The sequence below is a fragment of the Suillus bovinus genome (genome assembly GCF_016758785.1).
Source record: "Suillus bovinus strain UH-Sbo-P2 chromosome Unknown EDB93scaffold_110, whole genome shotgun sequence".
In the NCBI taxonomy this organism is placed as follows: Eukaryota; Fungi; Basidiomycota; class Agaricomycetes; order Boletales; family Suillaceae; genus Suillus; species Suillus bovinus.
In genome coordinates this window covers 78320-95184 of record NW_024542166.1, presented here as the reverse complement: position 1 = coordinate 95184, position 16865 = coordinate 78320, and the positions used below count along the sequence as shown (strand labels likewise).

General features: G+C 48.6%; 5 protein-coding genes across 5 annotated transcripts; 4 read left to right on the top strand and 1 right to left on the bottom strand.

The window, feature by feature from the left end:
* Window positions 1-1282: 1282 nt before the first annotated feature.
* Window positions 1283-2755, top strand: EDB93DRAFT_1243353 (fido domain-containing protein; the record flags this gene model as incomplete). The annotated part of the gene is made up of 5 exons (XM_041452129.1): window positions 1283-1303; window positions 1880-2143; window positions 2215-2295; window positions 2345-2461; window positions 2660-2755. 5 exons carry the CDS (start codon window positions 1283-1285, stop codon window positions 2753-2755), a joined length of 579 nt encoding a protein of 192 aa, XP_041301943.1.
* A 966-nt stretch (window positions 2756-3721) lies between these two features.
* Window positions 3722-4810, top strand: EDB93DRAFT_1234315 (GTPase; the record flags this gene model as incomplete). Its single annotated transcript, XM_041451329.1, has 7 exons — window positions 3722-3748; window positions 3812-3846; window positions 3910-3914; window positions 3961-4117; window positions 4166-4359; window positions 4414-4494; window positions 4544-4810. The coding sequence occupies 7 exons, from the start codon at window positions 3722-3724 to the stop codon at window positions 4669-4671; spliced, it is 627 nt and encodes a 208-aa protein (XP_041301942.1). The 3' UTR covers window positions 4672-4810.
* A 733-nt stretch (window positions 4811-5543) lies between these two features.
* On the bottom strand, window positions 5544-8548 carry EDB93DRAFT_1323384 (phosphoribosyl anthranilate isomerase). Its single transcript, XM_041454987.1, has 2 exons — window positions 8141-8548; window positions 5544-8083 (listed from the first exon to the last, which is right to left on the bottom strand). Exons 1-2 carry the CDS (start codon window positions 8464-8466, stop codon window positions 5833-5835), a joined length of 2577 nt encoding a protein of 858 aa, XP_041301941.1. The 5' UTR covers window positions 8467-8548; the 3' UTR covers window positions 5544-5832.
* Window positions 8549-12332: 3784 nt separating this feature from the next.
* On the top strand, window positions 12333-15216 carry EDB93DRAFT_1181426 (uncharacterized protein). The gene is made up of 9 exons (XM_041450659.1): window positions 12333-12718; window positions 12776-12900; window positions 12962-13063; window positions 13117-13321; window positions 13376-13450; window positions 13501-13651; window positions 13706-14296; window positions 14347-14738; window positions 14793-15216. Exons 1-9 carry the CDS (start codon window positions 12623-12625, stop codon window positions 15039-15041), a joined length of 1986 nt encoding a protein of 661 aa, XP_041301940.1. The 5' UTR covers window positions 12333-12622; the 3' UTR covers window positions 15042-15216.
* Window positions 15217-15386: 170 nt separating this feature from the next.
* On the top strand, window positions 15387-16738 carry EDB93DRAFT_1256079 (triacylglycerol lipase; the record flags this gene model as incomplete). The annotated part of the gene is made up of 3 exons (XM_041453889.1): window positions 15387-15864; window positions 15918-16245; window positions 16300-16738. The coding sequence occupies 3 exons, from the start codon at window positions 15387-15389 to the stop codon at window positions 16736-16738; spliced, it is 1245 nt and encodes a 414-aa protein (XP_041301939.1).
* Window positions 16739-16865: the final 127 nt, after the last annotated feature.

The following is a 16865-nucleotide window of genomic DNA, read 5'->3' as shown; positions in this document are numbered from 1 at the left end:
GCCAGCGGCCTATTTCGTTCCTCTACCTCTTCCATAACTCATATAGGATGAAGCGAAGCTGATTCGAAGACGACTCATCCTCGTGTCTGGCATGTGCTGATCGATTACGGGTTTAGCCATGTAGGATTACAGATACCCTTTTTTTATGATTTCTGCGCGGTTTCTACGCGCCTCTAGTACAGAGAATGATGACATGATCAGCGCGGCTAGATATATCAAAGGGTGAGACACTGGTAATGTAACACACTTTGCCACGAGGCTTTAACCATAGCAATTGTTCTTCGCCTATTCTAATGATTCCATGATCCGAATCCTTCTTGTTGGCCGGGCCTGGGCTAGAGCAACCCAGTTCTCGCAAACAAGACCCTGGAACCCCATGACCTCCCTTATCAAGCATATCCAGAGTTTCACACAAAGCTATCGCCCAGTCACGGACCACCCTCCAAAACAAGTTATTGCTCGACTCGAGGTAATATTAATTGATTTGACTACTGGTATTCAGAATATGATTTGTCCCATTTGTCCCTCACTTCCAGTTTATTTGGTACAAGTGCAGCCGTTCTCAGTACACACACTATGTGAGCACATTTCGCCTCTGAATTAGTGATGGGTACTGATCCATCTCAGGATGGACGTAGACCCTGAGTCTGACTTCCGTGTTAAATTTCATGCACCTCAGCTGGCACCGATACACATTCCGGGCTGGGATTACAGCAGTACTCCAGAGCTCGTCGTGAGTCTAATCGCCATCGCCCCCATCGATGACTCTCACGTAATTGTTTTCGTCTTTTCTATTCGCCTAAATCGTCGTGCATGTGACCCTTGTCCTCCTACTGAAACCAATCTCATATCCATCCGCCCTTATTATCTGATTCACTCTGATTGCTATCGTGTAACTCAAGGAAATTCCTGGTTGTGTGCCCGACGAAGATGCGCTTGTTCTCACTGAGCTCCTCCACAATCTTCAATCTGCGACCAACCCGGACGAGATCGAACGCCATCTCCGCGCGCTAGCCCTCATCTGGGAAGATTACTACCTTCCTAAATTCCCCGTTCCTTTCTTCCAAGTGCGGGTTGCCGACGTACGTGCGGCCGGCGGGTCCCTCAGTACTGCTCTCCCACTCTACGATGAGGCACGTATTTCGGTGGTATCTGTGGGCTGGGGCTAAACCATTTTATTGATTTGCTTTTCCATTTGTACCTTGCCATTTTCACATTTTCCCCAATCATATATTTTTATTTTTTCTGCCATTTGGTTCTTCTCTTTCAATGCAGGTTCTACATGGGATCACTAGCCAGAACGGCGCGGCATTTGCCCAATTTGTGTCGACAGTGCGGATGTTAGCGCAAGGTGATACAGAACAACAAGGTGTGACCCTGCATGCGCGTGTCATAACAACCCGATACTCACCACTTAATAGCCCGCAGCACCGGTTCTCTAACTTTCTTCCAACGCTGGAAGCCCGCGCGCGAGCATGCTAATCCTTTCAATTGGCCTATGCTCCCACCAGCATCAGCCGATATCTTAGCGGCGTGGCGCACGAGTCCATACCAACGGCAGTACCTCAACTACATTTGGATCAAGGCACATTACCTCGAGGGCACCTTCCACTTGGCTGGTGAGGTAAGTTGCTTAACCGTGGACAACTAAACGCAGAAGTGGCGTTGCGGTTGAAACAGCAGTTCTAGCATTAATGCTTTTGTCAACCCAGTCTACAGATGCACTCACTCATTGGGGATTTGCCCCGCACTTAGTGCGATGCGATGCTAGAAGCGATCTTAAGGACCCTGAGGCCATCGTTCAAGCGCTGATTGACCTGGAAGACGTAAGCCATCTTCCATCTTATCATCCTCGTTCAAGCTGTTTAACCCGCCCCAGGCTTTCTCTGCCACTATTCCGTGCCACGAGCGGCCAGAGCTCCTAACCCCTGGACTGATACAAGCGGTACACGCCAAGCTGATGCGCACATCCAAAGTGAAGATCAATGACCCGATGGTCGGAGGCATGCATTATATCAATGCAGGGTTCACCCGCCAAACAACACAGAAATCGGTGGTGAGACGTAGTCAGCAGTATAATCTCGCATTTTGCCCTGCCGAGCGTGTGGACCAGCAGCTGGAGTATATATGTCGGATGGGGAAGGTGAGTGGGCGTTATCCATGAGACTTTGTATGGCGATTTGTGTCGACTGGGGTACTGATGGTAAGATGTAGCAATACATTGCACGCTGGAGGAACCCATTTGCGACAGCTGCTTGGCTTCATGTCACTTTCGTTAGATGTCATCCATTCGATGTTTGTTTTTCTTCTTTCTTTCTCATTCCCTGATCTGATGTGGACAAAGGACGGAAATGGTCGCATGTCACTCCTCATCTCGTCCATCCCGCTGATGCGTCACGGATTCCCGCCGCTCTGCATCACTCCATCATTGAGGAGTGTATATTATGATGCCTTGAACATTGTGAGCGTTTTCTACGGATCGGAGTTCATTCCATTTCTATTGAACCGTATCGTCAATTTGCTTTATTCTGGTGTTTTGCAATTTTCTCGCGCGCTGGTCCGTCCTGTTCTGTCAACTTTTCGATTATCTTGTCATTTCATATCATACACTACTTCCCTGCTACTCTTACCCACACTAGGCAATGCTGACCTCCTATAGGCCTGGGAAGGCGATTTCCAGCCCCTTATCAACTGCTTCGTGGACTCGGTGAACAACAGTCTCGAGGAAGTACAGCGGATTATGGGCGCTGCTTAATCTTGGTGATCTGCAACTTCGGTCGAAGAAGTTTGATTCGCTACCGAGTTGGTTCTGTGTTTGGTGTTGGTTGTATCATCACATGGCTGGTCCGTTCGAAAAGGATATAAGAAAGTGTAGAGGTGTTTTACAATAATGCGTGTCTTTGTATGCATCCTTTTGACGACGTTTGTTCGCCGCGTTTGTAGTATACTAATTCTCTTTGCTTTTTTCAGACTCATGCTAGTCTTCCCTTTTCCTTGATAAGGTTCCTCGCAGAATTATCCCTCCTTAGTTTCTTCATATGCTCAGTTTATTACGATCACTTTTCGGTGATTCCAAACACATTGCCCCCCACCATCGATGTACGATACATGCTAGCTTGTAAATTCTAGAATTTCGAGATGTAATTTTTTTGCAAAGCGAAGGATTGAATCAAATGTTGATTGAAGCCCAGCCTAGCTTACGGTACCAGTTCGAAACCTGCCGACAGCGGGTTTATATGATATTGTCTTGTGCACTGCTACACGCAATGATCTGTAACACTTGGGAGCAAGAAATTTCGATCGCAGACCGAGTCCATCATGATGGGTCAAGGTGTTGTCTCAACTTGCTGCTCGTCACTTTCATCGCGAGGACTCCGCTTGCGACTCAGTAACTCTGTGATTTGGTCTCCGTAGCAAGGAACTGTGGATCGTCAGATCTTCAGGGCACAAGAGGTGGAGGGATCAGTATATAGAGATGGTTTTGAGCGCGCAGGATGGCTGTTCCTGTCACGGAGAGTGAACAGTAGAGAGCTGGCAGCTCGGCACACAATCAAACTCAGCTTACTCCGACATCTTGCCGACAACTTCATAGCGCTCCTTGTGAAATAATAAACTAGAGTTGCAGGGCAGCCAAAGCTGTCAGTTTCGAACTGCGACCACTTGTGATTTTCAACACCTTCGTACATAGAGCTTTTTAAACCACTCAACGCAAGAACTCGATATGGCTGATTATGATTTTCTCTTCAAGGTTCGTAGTCTATTAATGATTTGACAGTAGTTTATACGGCACTTACCAGTTTCCGCTCCATAGGTTGTTCTAATTGGTGACTCTGGAGTCGGCAAATCGTAAGAATGGTTCAAGTTCCGTTTATCGTTTCCTAGCTCACAATAACCTACAGAAATCGTAAGGAATAGTGTACTGATCAGGGGACGCTCGACGACCGCTCATACATCATTCAGTTCTCTCACGATTCACTCGTAATGAATTCAACCTGGAGTCGAAATCAACAATTGGTGTCGAGTTTGCGACCCGTTCAATCACTGTTGACGGTAAGACAGTGAAAGCACAGATATGGGATACTGCGGGCCAGGAGCGTTACCGCGCGATCACTTCCGCGTACGTAGTCGCTCTTCGCAGTTGTAGTCTAGGCTAATGTTTCCACAGCTATTACCGTGGTGCCGTCGGTGCTCTGTTAGTGTATGATATTGCTAAACATGCAACGTACGTCGACGTGACGCGGTGGTTGAAGGAGCTCCGGGATCACGCCGATTCCAACATTGTTATCATGCTCGTTGGAAACAAGAGTGACTTGAAACACTTGAGGGCAGTTCCCACCGAGGAAGCAAAGTCATTTGCAGGTATGTCTTACATGAACTGACTGATTGAATGGCTACGTACTGGCTATCTGACAGCGGAGAATGAGCTCTCGTTTATCGAGACTTCGGCGCTGGACGCATCGAATGTCGAGTCAGCTTTCCAAACCATTCTATCGGGTACTTTTTACTCTCTGTATCAATCGGCATTTCACTGACGTGTCCCCAGACATCCACCGGATCGTCTCGAGCAAGTCGCTTGAGCAGTCTGCTGATCCCATCAAGGGACCCACGAGTGACACTATTCCTGTAGCGATTGATTCTTCCACACCTGCAACAGGTAGCAAATGTTGTTAGATGATGTGGATAGAGTCGCTGTTACACTTCGTAACTGTAGCCTTTGCTGTAGCAATCTGGCAGGTGTGTCTGTAGTTCAGCTTGTATAGTTACATTTTTCTTTCTCCTAATAGGACTCTGCTTTGTGTGCCCCCAAGACTGTCGTGGTGAAGCAAGTTATGACAATCGTCAGTCAAAGCAGTTCCATTCAAGTTCTTCACCACAAAGGTACATATATTTGCGAGCAGCACGATCCATAGCGCGTATTATGACATGCCCTAATATCCTACAACTAACTCGGCAGATCCTGAAGGCTGCTTAATTGCTTGAAATCCATAGCCACAATATGTCCACACTGTTCACCTTTGTAGATTGAGCGCGAACTAGATGATGCATAAACTGTAGGCGCATCCTCTTATATCCTCGTCTCTTGCTAATTATCGCATTATGCAGTCAACTCAGACTAAAAAGTCCTCTTCAAGTTTGAAAGAGTCCGTGCATCCTGTCGTGCATAACATTCATTCTACCACGATCGTGCCCTCTCAGAACTTTGCTCATTCCTATCAAGCGATGACGAACTGTATGCCAGCATTCCCGAAACATTCGATTTTCACAAACAGGTACGAGAATCATTCTTTCTAGATGGCATGCAAGCCGAACACATGTGCCGCAGCCACGGTGCGGGTCCCTGGCTTGGCGCCATATGATTTGGAAGAGGATGTCATACTTGCATGCGATGATACCACTCGGATCCCTCAAGTTCGACTGACTTTCGTTCATACCCCAACTTCGACCGGATCGAACTTACCTACTGCATTCTGAGAGAATTTCTCGAGGTAGAAAATATCATACCGATGGCTTACGGCGATCTCCACGGCATGCCAATGCGTCTGCTAGCTTTCTTCAAGAAGTCTGATATGCTTAATTCGACATGCCTGATACTCGACAAATGCTCAATTGAGCAACCTCCGCCAGCACAAGGACTACCGATACAAAACCCATGCTTTCCCAATGACCTGCGACGCTCCAAGATCTATCCCATCAAGCTCTTGAACCAGGTTTCCATCTAGTGTCTTATTCCACCCTAATAGATGAGTACAACATCCAAACCACACAGATATACACATTGAAATTCCAAAGATAATTAATTTATCATTACTCCCACTTCCCAAACAAAACACCCTAATCCATCCCCTTAGCAGCCCTCACAAACGCACGCACCTTCTCCTCGTCCTTCCTCCCTCCCACTCTCTCAAGCTCATCATCGACCCCATCACGCTCGACCCCCCCACTCACATCTACTACCCACGGTCGCACACGCGCAATCGCTTCTCGCACATTCGAGGGTTTGAGCCCACCAGCGAGGATGAGAGGGAGGGGGAACGTGCCTGTGGGTTGTTCATCGACATCTTGTTCCCCCGTACCATTCACAGCGCCACTCGGGGATGCGTTTACCCTCACGTCCGGAGAAATGACAGGCACCTCCCCTTTCTTGACGAGACGCGCTGCGAGCGCCCAGTCGAGAGTTTTGCCCGTACCACCACTGGGAGACGAGGACTGAGCAGAGGAAGTGGTGTCGAGCAGAATGAAATGATGGTATCTAGGGGTCGTGAGGGTCGCGAGGGGATCCAAAGATGGAAGAGGGGTGGTGTGAGTTTCCTCAGCCTCGTTCCCCCCGCTTACATTCTCAGGAACAGACTCTGGCGCGGAAGGAGGCACCCCGCCCACCCGTATGACCGGGACCCCGATGCTCCTAGCCCACTCGATGGGTTCTGAGCCATGCAGCTGCACCATGTCGAGGCCCACGTCGCGCACAACCCGCTGGATGTACCGCAGGGGCTGATTCTGGAAGACACCAACTAAGAGGGGACGCGTCTTTCGCGTGGGCGACGGAATGTAGGAGGCGTGAGTGTGTGATGTGAACCACGGAAGGGGCAGGTTCAGAGTTTCGTCTGTACCCTCATCCTCATCGGAATCAGAAAGTGGGAAAGCGTTGCGCACAGCCAAAGAGATCTCACGCGCAATGTGCATGTTCACGTGGCGCTTTGAACTGGGGACGAAGACGAGGCCAAGGAAGTCTGCACCGGCGTTTGCTGTGCTGAGGGCTTCGGATGGGGTGAGAATGCCGCAGACTTTTACGAGTGCAGTAGGGAAGGTTGATTTTGAGATTTGGGATGAAGGAGACTTTGGAACAAGCTCATCCCAGTCCAATAATTGTCTTATAAACTTGCCCTTATCTTCTGCTCGCATTAGTGATTCACCGACTAGGACAGCCTTCACCCCCTGCTCCCTATACGCCCGCACGTCAACGGGGCTCTTGATGCCACTCAACGCGCACAAAATGACCTCTCCAGTTTTGCCTTTTTGTTCCAGAACTTCTGCGACGCCCGAGGTCGTGCTCATGTCAACGGCGAAGGAGTGTAAATTGCGGTTGTTCACCCCAATGACCTTGGCCCCGACATCGAGCGCAATGTGAAGTTCGGATGGGGAGTTCACTTCCACCAAAGGTTCCATTCCGAGAGTCATGCTATATTCGAGTAGTGCCCGTGTCTTGTCCTTGCCCAGCATAGCCACGATAAGAAGGACACTATCTGCGCCAGCCAGGCGGGCCTCTACGACCTGATACTCGCTGAGAACAAAGTCTTTCCTGAGCACGGCGGGCCTGGAATCTAGCCCGTCTATGGCTAATCTGACAGCTCGCATGTCCTCGAGGTGGCCGTGGAAGTATGTTGGTTCTGTGAGCACGCTGATTGCGCTTGCACCGGCGAGGGCGTAGGATAGTGCCGTGTGCGGGGCAGATGTGTGTGGAGCAATTGGACCAGCACTCGGTGATGCGCGCTTGATTTCGGCGAGTAGTGCCATGCCGTTGCGCACTTGGAGCAGCCGCTGGGAGAGGGATATCGGTGGAGGTGCAAGGTGCAGGGAGAGATGTGCGTTCAGAGCTGGGAGGGTGAGCCCCGGGGTATTGGACAATGCTTCGACGTCGAAGGTGCGTTTTTGTGCGATTTTTGTGAGGATGGAAGGGGCGGAGGACTTGGCATCTTCTGTGGTGATAGACTTGGACCTGTCTATGAGAGCGTCATATGGGAAGGGCGGCATCTCTGGGTCGTTTACTTTAGCGTGGGGGTTCTCCTCCCAAGTCCCCCCTCTTAAGGATAGGAAGTTCTTGAGGAGACCTTCACCCTCCTCTGATAATATAGATTCTGGGTGGTACTGTACGGCTTCGACAACATAGGTGCGGTGACGGACACCCATTATGACACCCGAATCAGAAGTGGCACTGGTGGCCATGAGACAGGGGGGTAGGCTTAGAAGAGATGCGGAGAGGGAATGGTAGCGGGTGCTTTGGATAGACTGTGGGAGGGAGAGGAAAATAGAGCGACCGTCATGGATGATGGGGGACAGTTTTCCGTGCTTTATTTCTCCAGCATAACTGAAGGGGGTGATGTGTTATTTTTGTATAGAAGAAACGTGACGACTTTGGACTGACCCGATCTCACCACCATATACATCGACGATACACTCTAAACCCATGCACACACCCATAACTGGGACTTTACCTGCGAAATACTTGATCGCCTCTCTTGACACACCTGAATCAGTCTTTGGGTGTCCGGGACCCGGGCTGATTATAAGCCGGTTGATACGGAGAAGGGGAAGCTGGTCTGCAGTGAGTGCATTATTACGGATGACAGTGACCTGTGTTCCGAGAAGTGAGAGTGATTGGTAGAGATTCCACGTGAACGAGTCGAAGTTATCGATCATCAGCGTGTCCATATTGCCAGAGAGTGTTGCAGGCAGCGGAGTAGGTGTCATCTTGGCTTTGGACAAGTATGAAACGGACAGCGATCCAACAGTACTTGCAACTATTTAAACCTAAGTATTAGATTGATCAATCTGCCGATTTAGAACACCGACCGGCAAAATCTTTGATGTGAGTGATTCGTCCACGCCGGTTCTTGCCGTTTGAACTTTGTTCTGCGACATCACGGTTCCTCTATCTAACCATTAACCGTGCAAATTGCTTTCTTTTTCTTCTTCAAATAAGCTCACTTCTTGTCTTCTCGAAGACGAACATAGGGTAAGACTTGGGCAGCAGATACACTCTTTCTTCCTTTCGGCAGTCTTTACGCCATTGCTGCGCGTTTCAGATTTGGAATCAGTTTCAAGGGATTTGTTTCGTCTGTCATGTATCCCGAACGTACCGACTTCGTATCAAACTGAAACACCGTGACTAGGAAAGGCAGAATAACACACATTACGCGCAGCAGGCTCTAGCGTCGTGGGCACGAAACTGGCGGAACCATGTTCTGCCAGTATGGTAGGTGGCAGAATTAAGGAAAGATTCTGATGGCACTTCGACTATGTTACATTGATATAAGACACCTAGATGGCGAGTTCAAGTCTTTGTATTGCGGTTTCGTGACCATCATGTATCTTGTCTACCTTTGCTGGTCGGTTTCGCAGAGTCAAATGTTCTCCCTTCTAATACTTCCGTCCCATGTTTTCACATCCCAGGCCAAGGCACATTCTCTGTGCATCGTTCCTTCCCCATTACAGATGTCTTCTGGTCAAACCAGGTAGATGTTCTACACTCAAGATCATAGCTGGGCGGCCTCGACCTCACTGGACAGTTGCAGCTTCAAGTTGCAAGTAGTGAAACAAATGCGAAATCAGTCTCGAGTTGCTTGGTAACCAATGACCCAACGGGAGGCTCTGGTTCATATACTCGACCCACAGAAGGCACGCACAAATATGTACAGGACATCATCAGAAAACCCAATGAAGGGCGAATCCTTTCACCCAGACGGACCGCCATAGACTTCACTCAACCTTCTTGGCATCCTCCTTGTCCCAAGATTTTATGATCAGCACATGTTGCATGCCTCGGTGCAGCCTTCCAGACGAGTCACCTGATATGCGTACTGTCAGCGATTGACTACAACACCGCCACTCTCCGCACTTACGAGCCCGATGCAATTGCGACAGTCAGAACACGCCCTGATGAACTGACGCTATACGGAATAGGACTCCTGTGCCAGTAGGAACCAGATGAATCATTGTACCTTTACCAGTAGAAAAGCCATACCGAGGAACAACTTAAACGAAAGCCACTATATCCAGTGCTTCAAGCAGTGGGTATGTCCGGCCAAAGTATGGACCATTATAACACTGATCAATGTTGAATTCGCCATTGCTTGAACAATCTACTCATGCTGCATTGCCACTAGTCGAACACATGATAACCATGAGCACAGCCAGAATATGTGAAGTTAGTGACAGCTCCCGACGTGATCGGTCAGCCACATCTGAACGTTCTACTTCACGTCGGTCGGTGCTAAGATATTAGTGGCATTCGGGGCGGACCAGAGGCGTTACTTCCAATCAAATTCGCGATCGGGGTCACGAGCGACACACCTTGCACACCCCGCACTGCCCGAAAGTGTAGTCAGGGATGCGTAGAATGCGAAAATTCTTCACGAAATCGTTCAAGGGCATCGCCATATGACAGACTACCAAACACTGCCCAGAGGAACCCCCTGGCCTGAAGCCCAAGCTATGTAGTAGTTCCGATCATTGAAATGATCTGCGGCACTTTCCGTTTTACCGGTAATGGAAAGGCAGACCAACACTTTAAGCTTTAAGCCCCTCGACCAACGGTCTTGCCTTTGTGACAAATATATGGGCTTGGGCGCTTGTTACATCTAATTGTCCTGTAAAAGCCTGTATACTGGCAGTATACGATCCGTCATCACTCGTTTCGCCAGATCACTCGCTCTGCTACCATCATTTTACACACGTCTGTCTTTATGGGGCAATGTAAAATGATACATCCATCTAATGGTACATGGGGTTAGCGACCTGATGCCTCCTTATGCATCCCATGGCCGAACAGGTAATCGATCGTATTGCGATAGGCTAAAGAAGACACTTGATCGGGGAGCTTGGCCCATCGGGGGAGCTGCCTGAAAGCAGCAAAAATCAGCTCGTCTTGTTCAAAGGGATCTTCGATAGCCCCCATTGTTTCTTCATTAACGCGTCATGACGTTTACCGGCGGTAAAGTATTATGTTGATCTCTCCGCAGCGTCCATATCTGTATGTAAGTTGCACACACTGGTCCTCGGGCTAGGTAAACCGACGATTGCTCATGCATCCGTCTGTAAATCTGAAATCTGTTTCGGAGGCGTAGCTTTACCCCCTCCACGTGTATCGTGTACTGCATGGATACAGCCTGATTTTGGCAGCTCCGTTTTGAGATGAGGCTCGCTTCCCGGAGTGATCAGGTATGTTTCTCCCGCTGTCGCTGAGCTCCAACTGCTAGACCTATATTTCATGGTTTACCGAATGTTTGGTGGTAAAATTTAGACATACTGTAAATCATGCCCGTTTAGTATGTGAAAAATGTCAATTAGAATCATTTTTCGACTTTGAATGACGCACGCCGCACAGTATGAAGAACACATCAGGCGAGCAATATTTTGGTGGGATGAGAAACTAGGGCCTACTGGATCTTGCATTACGCACGCGTCGGAGCGCCATGATCCATTCCTCGGGGGCTGTGATTTCCGCGTGCTCTGGGCGCTATTAGGCGCTATCCTGCGGTATCCCAACAAGACGGCGAGTTTAAAAATCTAAATCCGAGTGGATTTACAAAAATCGCAATTGATGTCGAACGTTGCTCAGGGGCACCAAATCGAGTGCAAATTGACGCCTTGTCTTGCCCCGTCCTTCGGGTATCCTTGCCGGAAGGACGACCTGATAGCTATCCCCCACTAATATTTGCACATGCATAGCTGAACTTCACATGATGTGCCTCGCATCTGTCACACTGCAAGGGACTGAGTTGGAAAACATTCAACAATATTGCATAGCTCGTACCCATGTAAGGTGCCGAGTATCCGCAAGGTTGTAAGGAAAGGTACCTCTGCAAATTTGATGAATCAATGGGACGGATGATAATATGAACCGTGAAAGTTCGAATGTGTAATTTACCGCCGTGGATGCCAAGGCTCCGAAAGCAGCTTTGCCTACCTATTGCGATGATGAATGACCGAGGCCGGGACTCGTTCGTCGGTGTTTGGGCTTGGGCGAGATTCTTGAGAGTCTGCGTTCTCCATCTACCTCAGCAGCACTTCATTGGACTTTGCTCAAGTTTGGTTTGGTGTACCCCTTGGGGATCTGTTAGGTCCAGATTGTGTTTCAGAGTTGCAGAAAATCGGAGAGACAAAGGGGCGTGATTTTGAAAGAGGAAAATGAAAGGACAAAAGGAAGCTTTATGCGCGAGAGAGTTGGAAACTTATTATGAGAAAGCCGCAGTGCTGAAGCACCGATATGGGACTTGTAACCATCTGCCCATGCGTGTCCATGGTAGACTCACCAAGTACTTATATATAAGTATAAACACAAGTCTGAGCTGGGAAACTCATCAGAATGCAGATCTAGGTTACTGTGACTGCGGCGTACCTCAAATCTGAACAACTGTCTTGAGTTCTCCATGGATCTACAAGTTTAACGTTGAGCGCTTTGAATGTTCTCCCCCTCGGTACGTTGTGCTATGCTGATTTCCTGTGCGTGAGTGCTATGAACAGCCAGTGATGTGCCTCACCGTGACATCGACCACAGTTGCCGCCCACTGCCGCTTGTTTATATTTAGCCTAATTTAGAACACTGCCCGTGACAATGAACTATTTATTACACCGAAATGGATACAACGTTCCTGCGACTGCGTCCCCATTTTCTCCTTCGTTCAGCTCTTAGCTTCTTTCGGTTTCTTTTTTCTTTTCCAGTAATCCCCTTTTTGTTTTCTTCCGGGGCCGGCCCACGTTGATCAGATTCTGCGTCTCTTTTCATTTACGTTCCTTGTCCTTCCGTTGCAAACCTCCAGGTAGTACTCTGTTGCTGTGCATCTGTTTCAAAACATTCGTCTGCGTCTGGAACGCCTCCTTTACTTCCACATCATCTTCAAACACTATGGCCACATCCTTGAAAGCAGAGCTGGACACATGGGCAGCAGCTTTGAAATCATATGATGAGCAGAATTTCGAGAAGGCCTTGGATTCATTTTCGGTGCGTTACTACTCGTTCAATCGAAACTTGCCAAATCTCAAATCCGTGTTGCAATAGCGCATCGCGGATTCTTCCAAAATCCTCACAAACATGGGCCTGATTTATGCCACAATCGGTGAGCATGAAGCTGCGGTCCAGCAGTTCATGGCTGCTACAACTCTTGATCCGTTCCTTGCTATCGCGTATGTTATTTCTAAATTTTTGCCATCTTCATCTTGAGCTGACAAAACTTCTTGGGAATAGCTACTTTCAATGTGGGGTGTCTAACTTTTTGCTAAGCCGATACGATGTTGCTTTGCAAAACTTTGACGATGCACTACTGTATCTTCGTGGAAACCAAGCCATGTCAGTGTTGTTTGTGAGCTCTTCTATGCATTATTGTTCTAATTACCTTCCAGTAACTATGAACAAATCGGTCTCAAATTCAAACTATTCTCACCTGAAGTCCTCTTCAATAAAGGCCTTTCTCAAATTTATCTTGGCTACCAGACAGAGGGGCTAGCTGAGATGGAGAATGCACGCAATGCGAAGGTAACCGAAGATCACGACGTAATTGACGATGCCATTAGAGATCGTGGAGAGGGATATACGGTCTTTAGTATTGTAAGTCATTCTCCTCGTTTTTCAGTGATGATGCCTGATGGCACATGTTTCTAGCCTGTTGGCGTCTTGTACCGCCCTTCAGAGAATAAGCTCAAAAATTCAAAAAGTAAAGACTATCTTGGGAAGGCGGTACGTTTCCATCTAGTCTGTTTATTGGCTGCTAAGTCATTTTTGTGCAGAAACTTGTGGCAGCATCAGAAGCCACTGATGCGTTCACTGAATTCACTGGCATCAAGAAACTCAAGGAGGAGCGTGAGAACGCAAAAGAAAGAAGAGATCAAGAAAGGGACGATGATGGCTTAAGGAGAAGCGCAACTGTTCCCCCGCCACGTACGCTCTATTATAGTTTACTATTTCAATTTCTTGATGTTCATTACCCGTCAGGTACTGAACCCATCGCCCGGCCTAGTGTCGAGCGCTCTAAGACAACGACGGCGGGTCCAAGGTCCACTACTTCCGCCTTCCCATTACCCCTTACATCAGGTTTGTCGAGAAGCAACACTGCCGTACCTGCGCGCATCGACATTTCCACCTCCGCTTCTGGTCGCCCTTCAACTGACGATGCACCTACCCTGTCGCCCACGTCACCTTTGGCGAGGAACAACCCTGTGGCACCTTCCCGCAGCAACACTACTATCCTTCCGATGACCCCTTCAGGTATAGCTGCATCGAGAGGACTAAATGTAAAGAAAAAAGAACCTCTGCCTAGCCAGCCCGCCAATCAACCTGGGCGTCCCTTCCAGCCTCCGTTCGCGCCACAATCTTATCCTGATCCGCCGCAGATGCCGAAACAATACCAACAGCAGCCAAATCAGAACCAGCCGCCGCAGGCACGTAATCAGTACCAACAACCTCAGCCGTACCAAACCCAGACCCTTCCTGATAACGGATACCAGGTACTCCCATCTAGTCTCCAGCCTGGCGTTCCCGTACCAAAGGTGCCATTCGTGCTCCGTGCCGCTCCTTCCCAAGAGGGTAGGTGTCTTTGAAGCCGTCGGTTATTTTACATTAACCACTTTTCTCAGCATCGACTAGACAGCAAAACTTCCTCGATGACTACATTGCTTCCTATACTGAAGATCTTTCAATTTCCGTCGCGCAAGGACCGCTACCCACTATGGGCGTGGATCGCGTGGTATTGTGGCCTCAGGGAAGCACACAGCCAAGTTCAGGGACGATGGTTACTGGTTCGATGATTCAGCGAAAATCCTCACGCAATGAGCTCGGCAACCAGGGGCCCCTGAACTCCGAGGCGCCAACCGCTGTCAATATCTCCCGTACCGGTGGGGGAAGCATGCGTCGGAAAGCAACCAGGCGAGCGACGCAGAGGCGGCCGAAGGCAGCGTACGAGGAAGAGGAGGGGTACGTGAGTGGAGAGTATGATGATCCCTATGAAGTGTCAAATATTCGTGTGAAGGTCCGTTCTATCGCATTCTTGGTCATTTCAAGTGGTTAATCGCGTTTGTTGTAGTTGCATTACCAAGGCGATGTGCGTGGAATGATGCTAACACCCTACACGTCATTCGAGGAATTCGTCGAGCGCGTAACGAGCAAATTCGGCACTACTATGGATGGTCTGGGTCTCAAATTCAAGGATGAGGATGATGTGAAAGTGACGCTAAGAGATGGTAGTGATTATGAACTTGCCATCGAGACTGCACGAGCGAACACGAAGGGAAGAGGTGAGGGGAAGCTGGAGATTTGGTGCACGGACATGTGAGACCAACTCACTTACATATTATGTCTCTGCGGATGAATTTATCTTTAATCGTGGGTCTAATGCTTAATATTTTGCCTTATACTGTTGTACTATGTAAGGACCTACCTACAATACATGTGTTTTCTGGTTGTCTTAAATAGCCGAATATAGGAGCTCAGCTCGGTGTTTCAAAATATCACCGAGAACCTGTTCAATACTATGGCCTCAGCATCACTATTCCACTCGAGTTACCGAGTGCTTTCTCATAACACTCATTGGTCACCTAGTATTCTTATCACCCAACTACACTGAGTTTTTTTTACAGAGCAAGAATAATTCACACTCGAACTGAGCGGTCATTCACTTATGGTTATTCCTCTCATTGGACGTCTCAAGGGGCACGAATACGCAGCTCTTGTTGGGGGCTTCTTCTTCCTGGTCTTCGAGACTGCTATCAGTTTCATCATCATGCTCCTCCCCATGCCCATCATCCAGTGGTTCTACGACCACTCACGGACCCTCTTTCACCATTTCTCCGTGAACGATGCAAAAGGCAAGTCCGAGGCTGAAGATGTTGCTGATGCTATACGGAAGGCGAAGGATTTCGGAGAGCTATGTCAGTATTGGGGTTACACACATGAAGAACATGTTGTTTTGACAAAGGATGGATATTTATTGGGCTTGCATAGGCTCCCGACGAAGAGGGGGCAGAGGAAACGAAGTCCTGGGACGAGCACAGGAAAACCAGTGGTGTATTTGCATCATGGGTTGCTCATGAATAGCGAAGTATGGGTCTGTTTGACGAATGCTGAGAGGTGCTTGCCATTTGTGCTTGCTGAGCAAGGTGCGTATAATTATGCTACTAGATACGTCGTGATGCTGAGGAGTTAATGACAGGCTTTGACGTATGGATGGGCAACAACCGAGGGAACAAGTATTCCAAGAAGTCGGTTCATCATGACCCGAATTCGGTCAAGTTTTGGAACTACAGTCTCGACGACTTTGCTTGGCATGATATTCCTGATTCTATCCAGTATATCCTGGATATCACGAAGTCGAGCACCTTGAGCTATGTTGGTTTCAGCCAGGGCACTGCGCAAGCTTTCGCCGCACTCAGCATTCATCCACAATTGAACGCGAAGGTGAACGTCTTCATTGCACTCGCACCTGCTATGAGTCCCAGAGGATTAGCGGCTCCTCTTGTTGATGGCCTCATGAAAGCTTCGTGAGTTCATTGCATGACTACCAACTGTCTATCCTTAATAATGGCACATCACAGCCCAACATTAGTGTATCTATTCTTCGGACGTAAAGCCATTCTGTCTTCTACAACAACATGGCAAGCCATCCTATACCCCCCCATCTTTACAAGCGTCATCGACACTTCCATGCGTTTCCTCTTCAACTGGGACAGTCAGAACATCTCGTATCTCCAAAAAATCGCCGCATATGCCCATCTCTACTCATTAGCGTCTGTCAAATCTGTCGTGCACTGGTTCCAGATCATGCGCGAGGGTGCATTCCAGATGTATGACGACGATGTTAGCGCATTTGGCTCTCCTGGTGGGCGTGCGTACCGACCTGCGAGGTTCCCGACGAAGAATATCGTCACCCCAATCGTGCTTTTATATGGGGACAGGGATAGTCTTGTTGACATACAAATGATGCTTAAAGAGCTCCCAGGACCATACGACTGTCACGCGTCTGGATGGATATGAACACTTGGACATCCTCTGGGGAAAGGACGTTGATAAGGATGTTATTCCGGAGGTTGTGAACTCCTTGAAGAGGTACTGCGACGACTCTTGCGGGAGTCCGGACAAGTTCAAGGATGGGTATAAAGTG

What these genes read in the sequence shown, in the direction of transcription:
- EDB93DRAFT_1323384 (XM_041454987.1), bottom strand. Translation starts at nt 8,466, where the DNA reads ATGACACCTACTCCGCTGCCTGCAACACTCTCTGGCAATATGGACACG. An exon ending in GTATATGGTGGTGAGATCGG is followed by an intron (nt 8,084 to 8,140) that starts GTCAGTCCAAAG and finishes CACCCCCTTCAG; the next exon opens with TTATGCTGGAGAAATAAAGC.
- EDB93DRAFT_1181426 (XM_041450659.1), top strand. Translation starts at nt 12,623, where the DNA reads ATGGCCACATCCTTGAAAGCAGAGCTGGACACATGGGCAGCAGCTTTG. An exon ending in CTTCGTGGAAACCAAGCCAT is followed by an intron (nt 13,064 to 13,116) that starts GTCAGTGTTGTT and finishes ATTACCTTCCAG; the next exon opens with TAACTATGAACAAATCGGTC. An exon ending in GATATACGGTCTTTAGTATT is followed by an intron (nt 13,322 to 13,375) that starts GTAAGTCATTCT and finishes ACATGTTTCTAG; the next exon opens with CCTGTTGGCGTCTTGTACCG.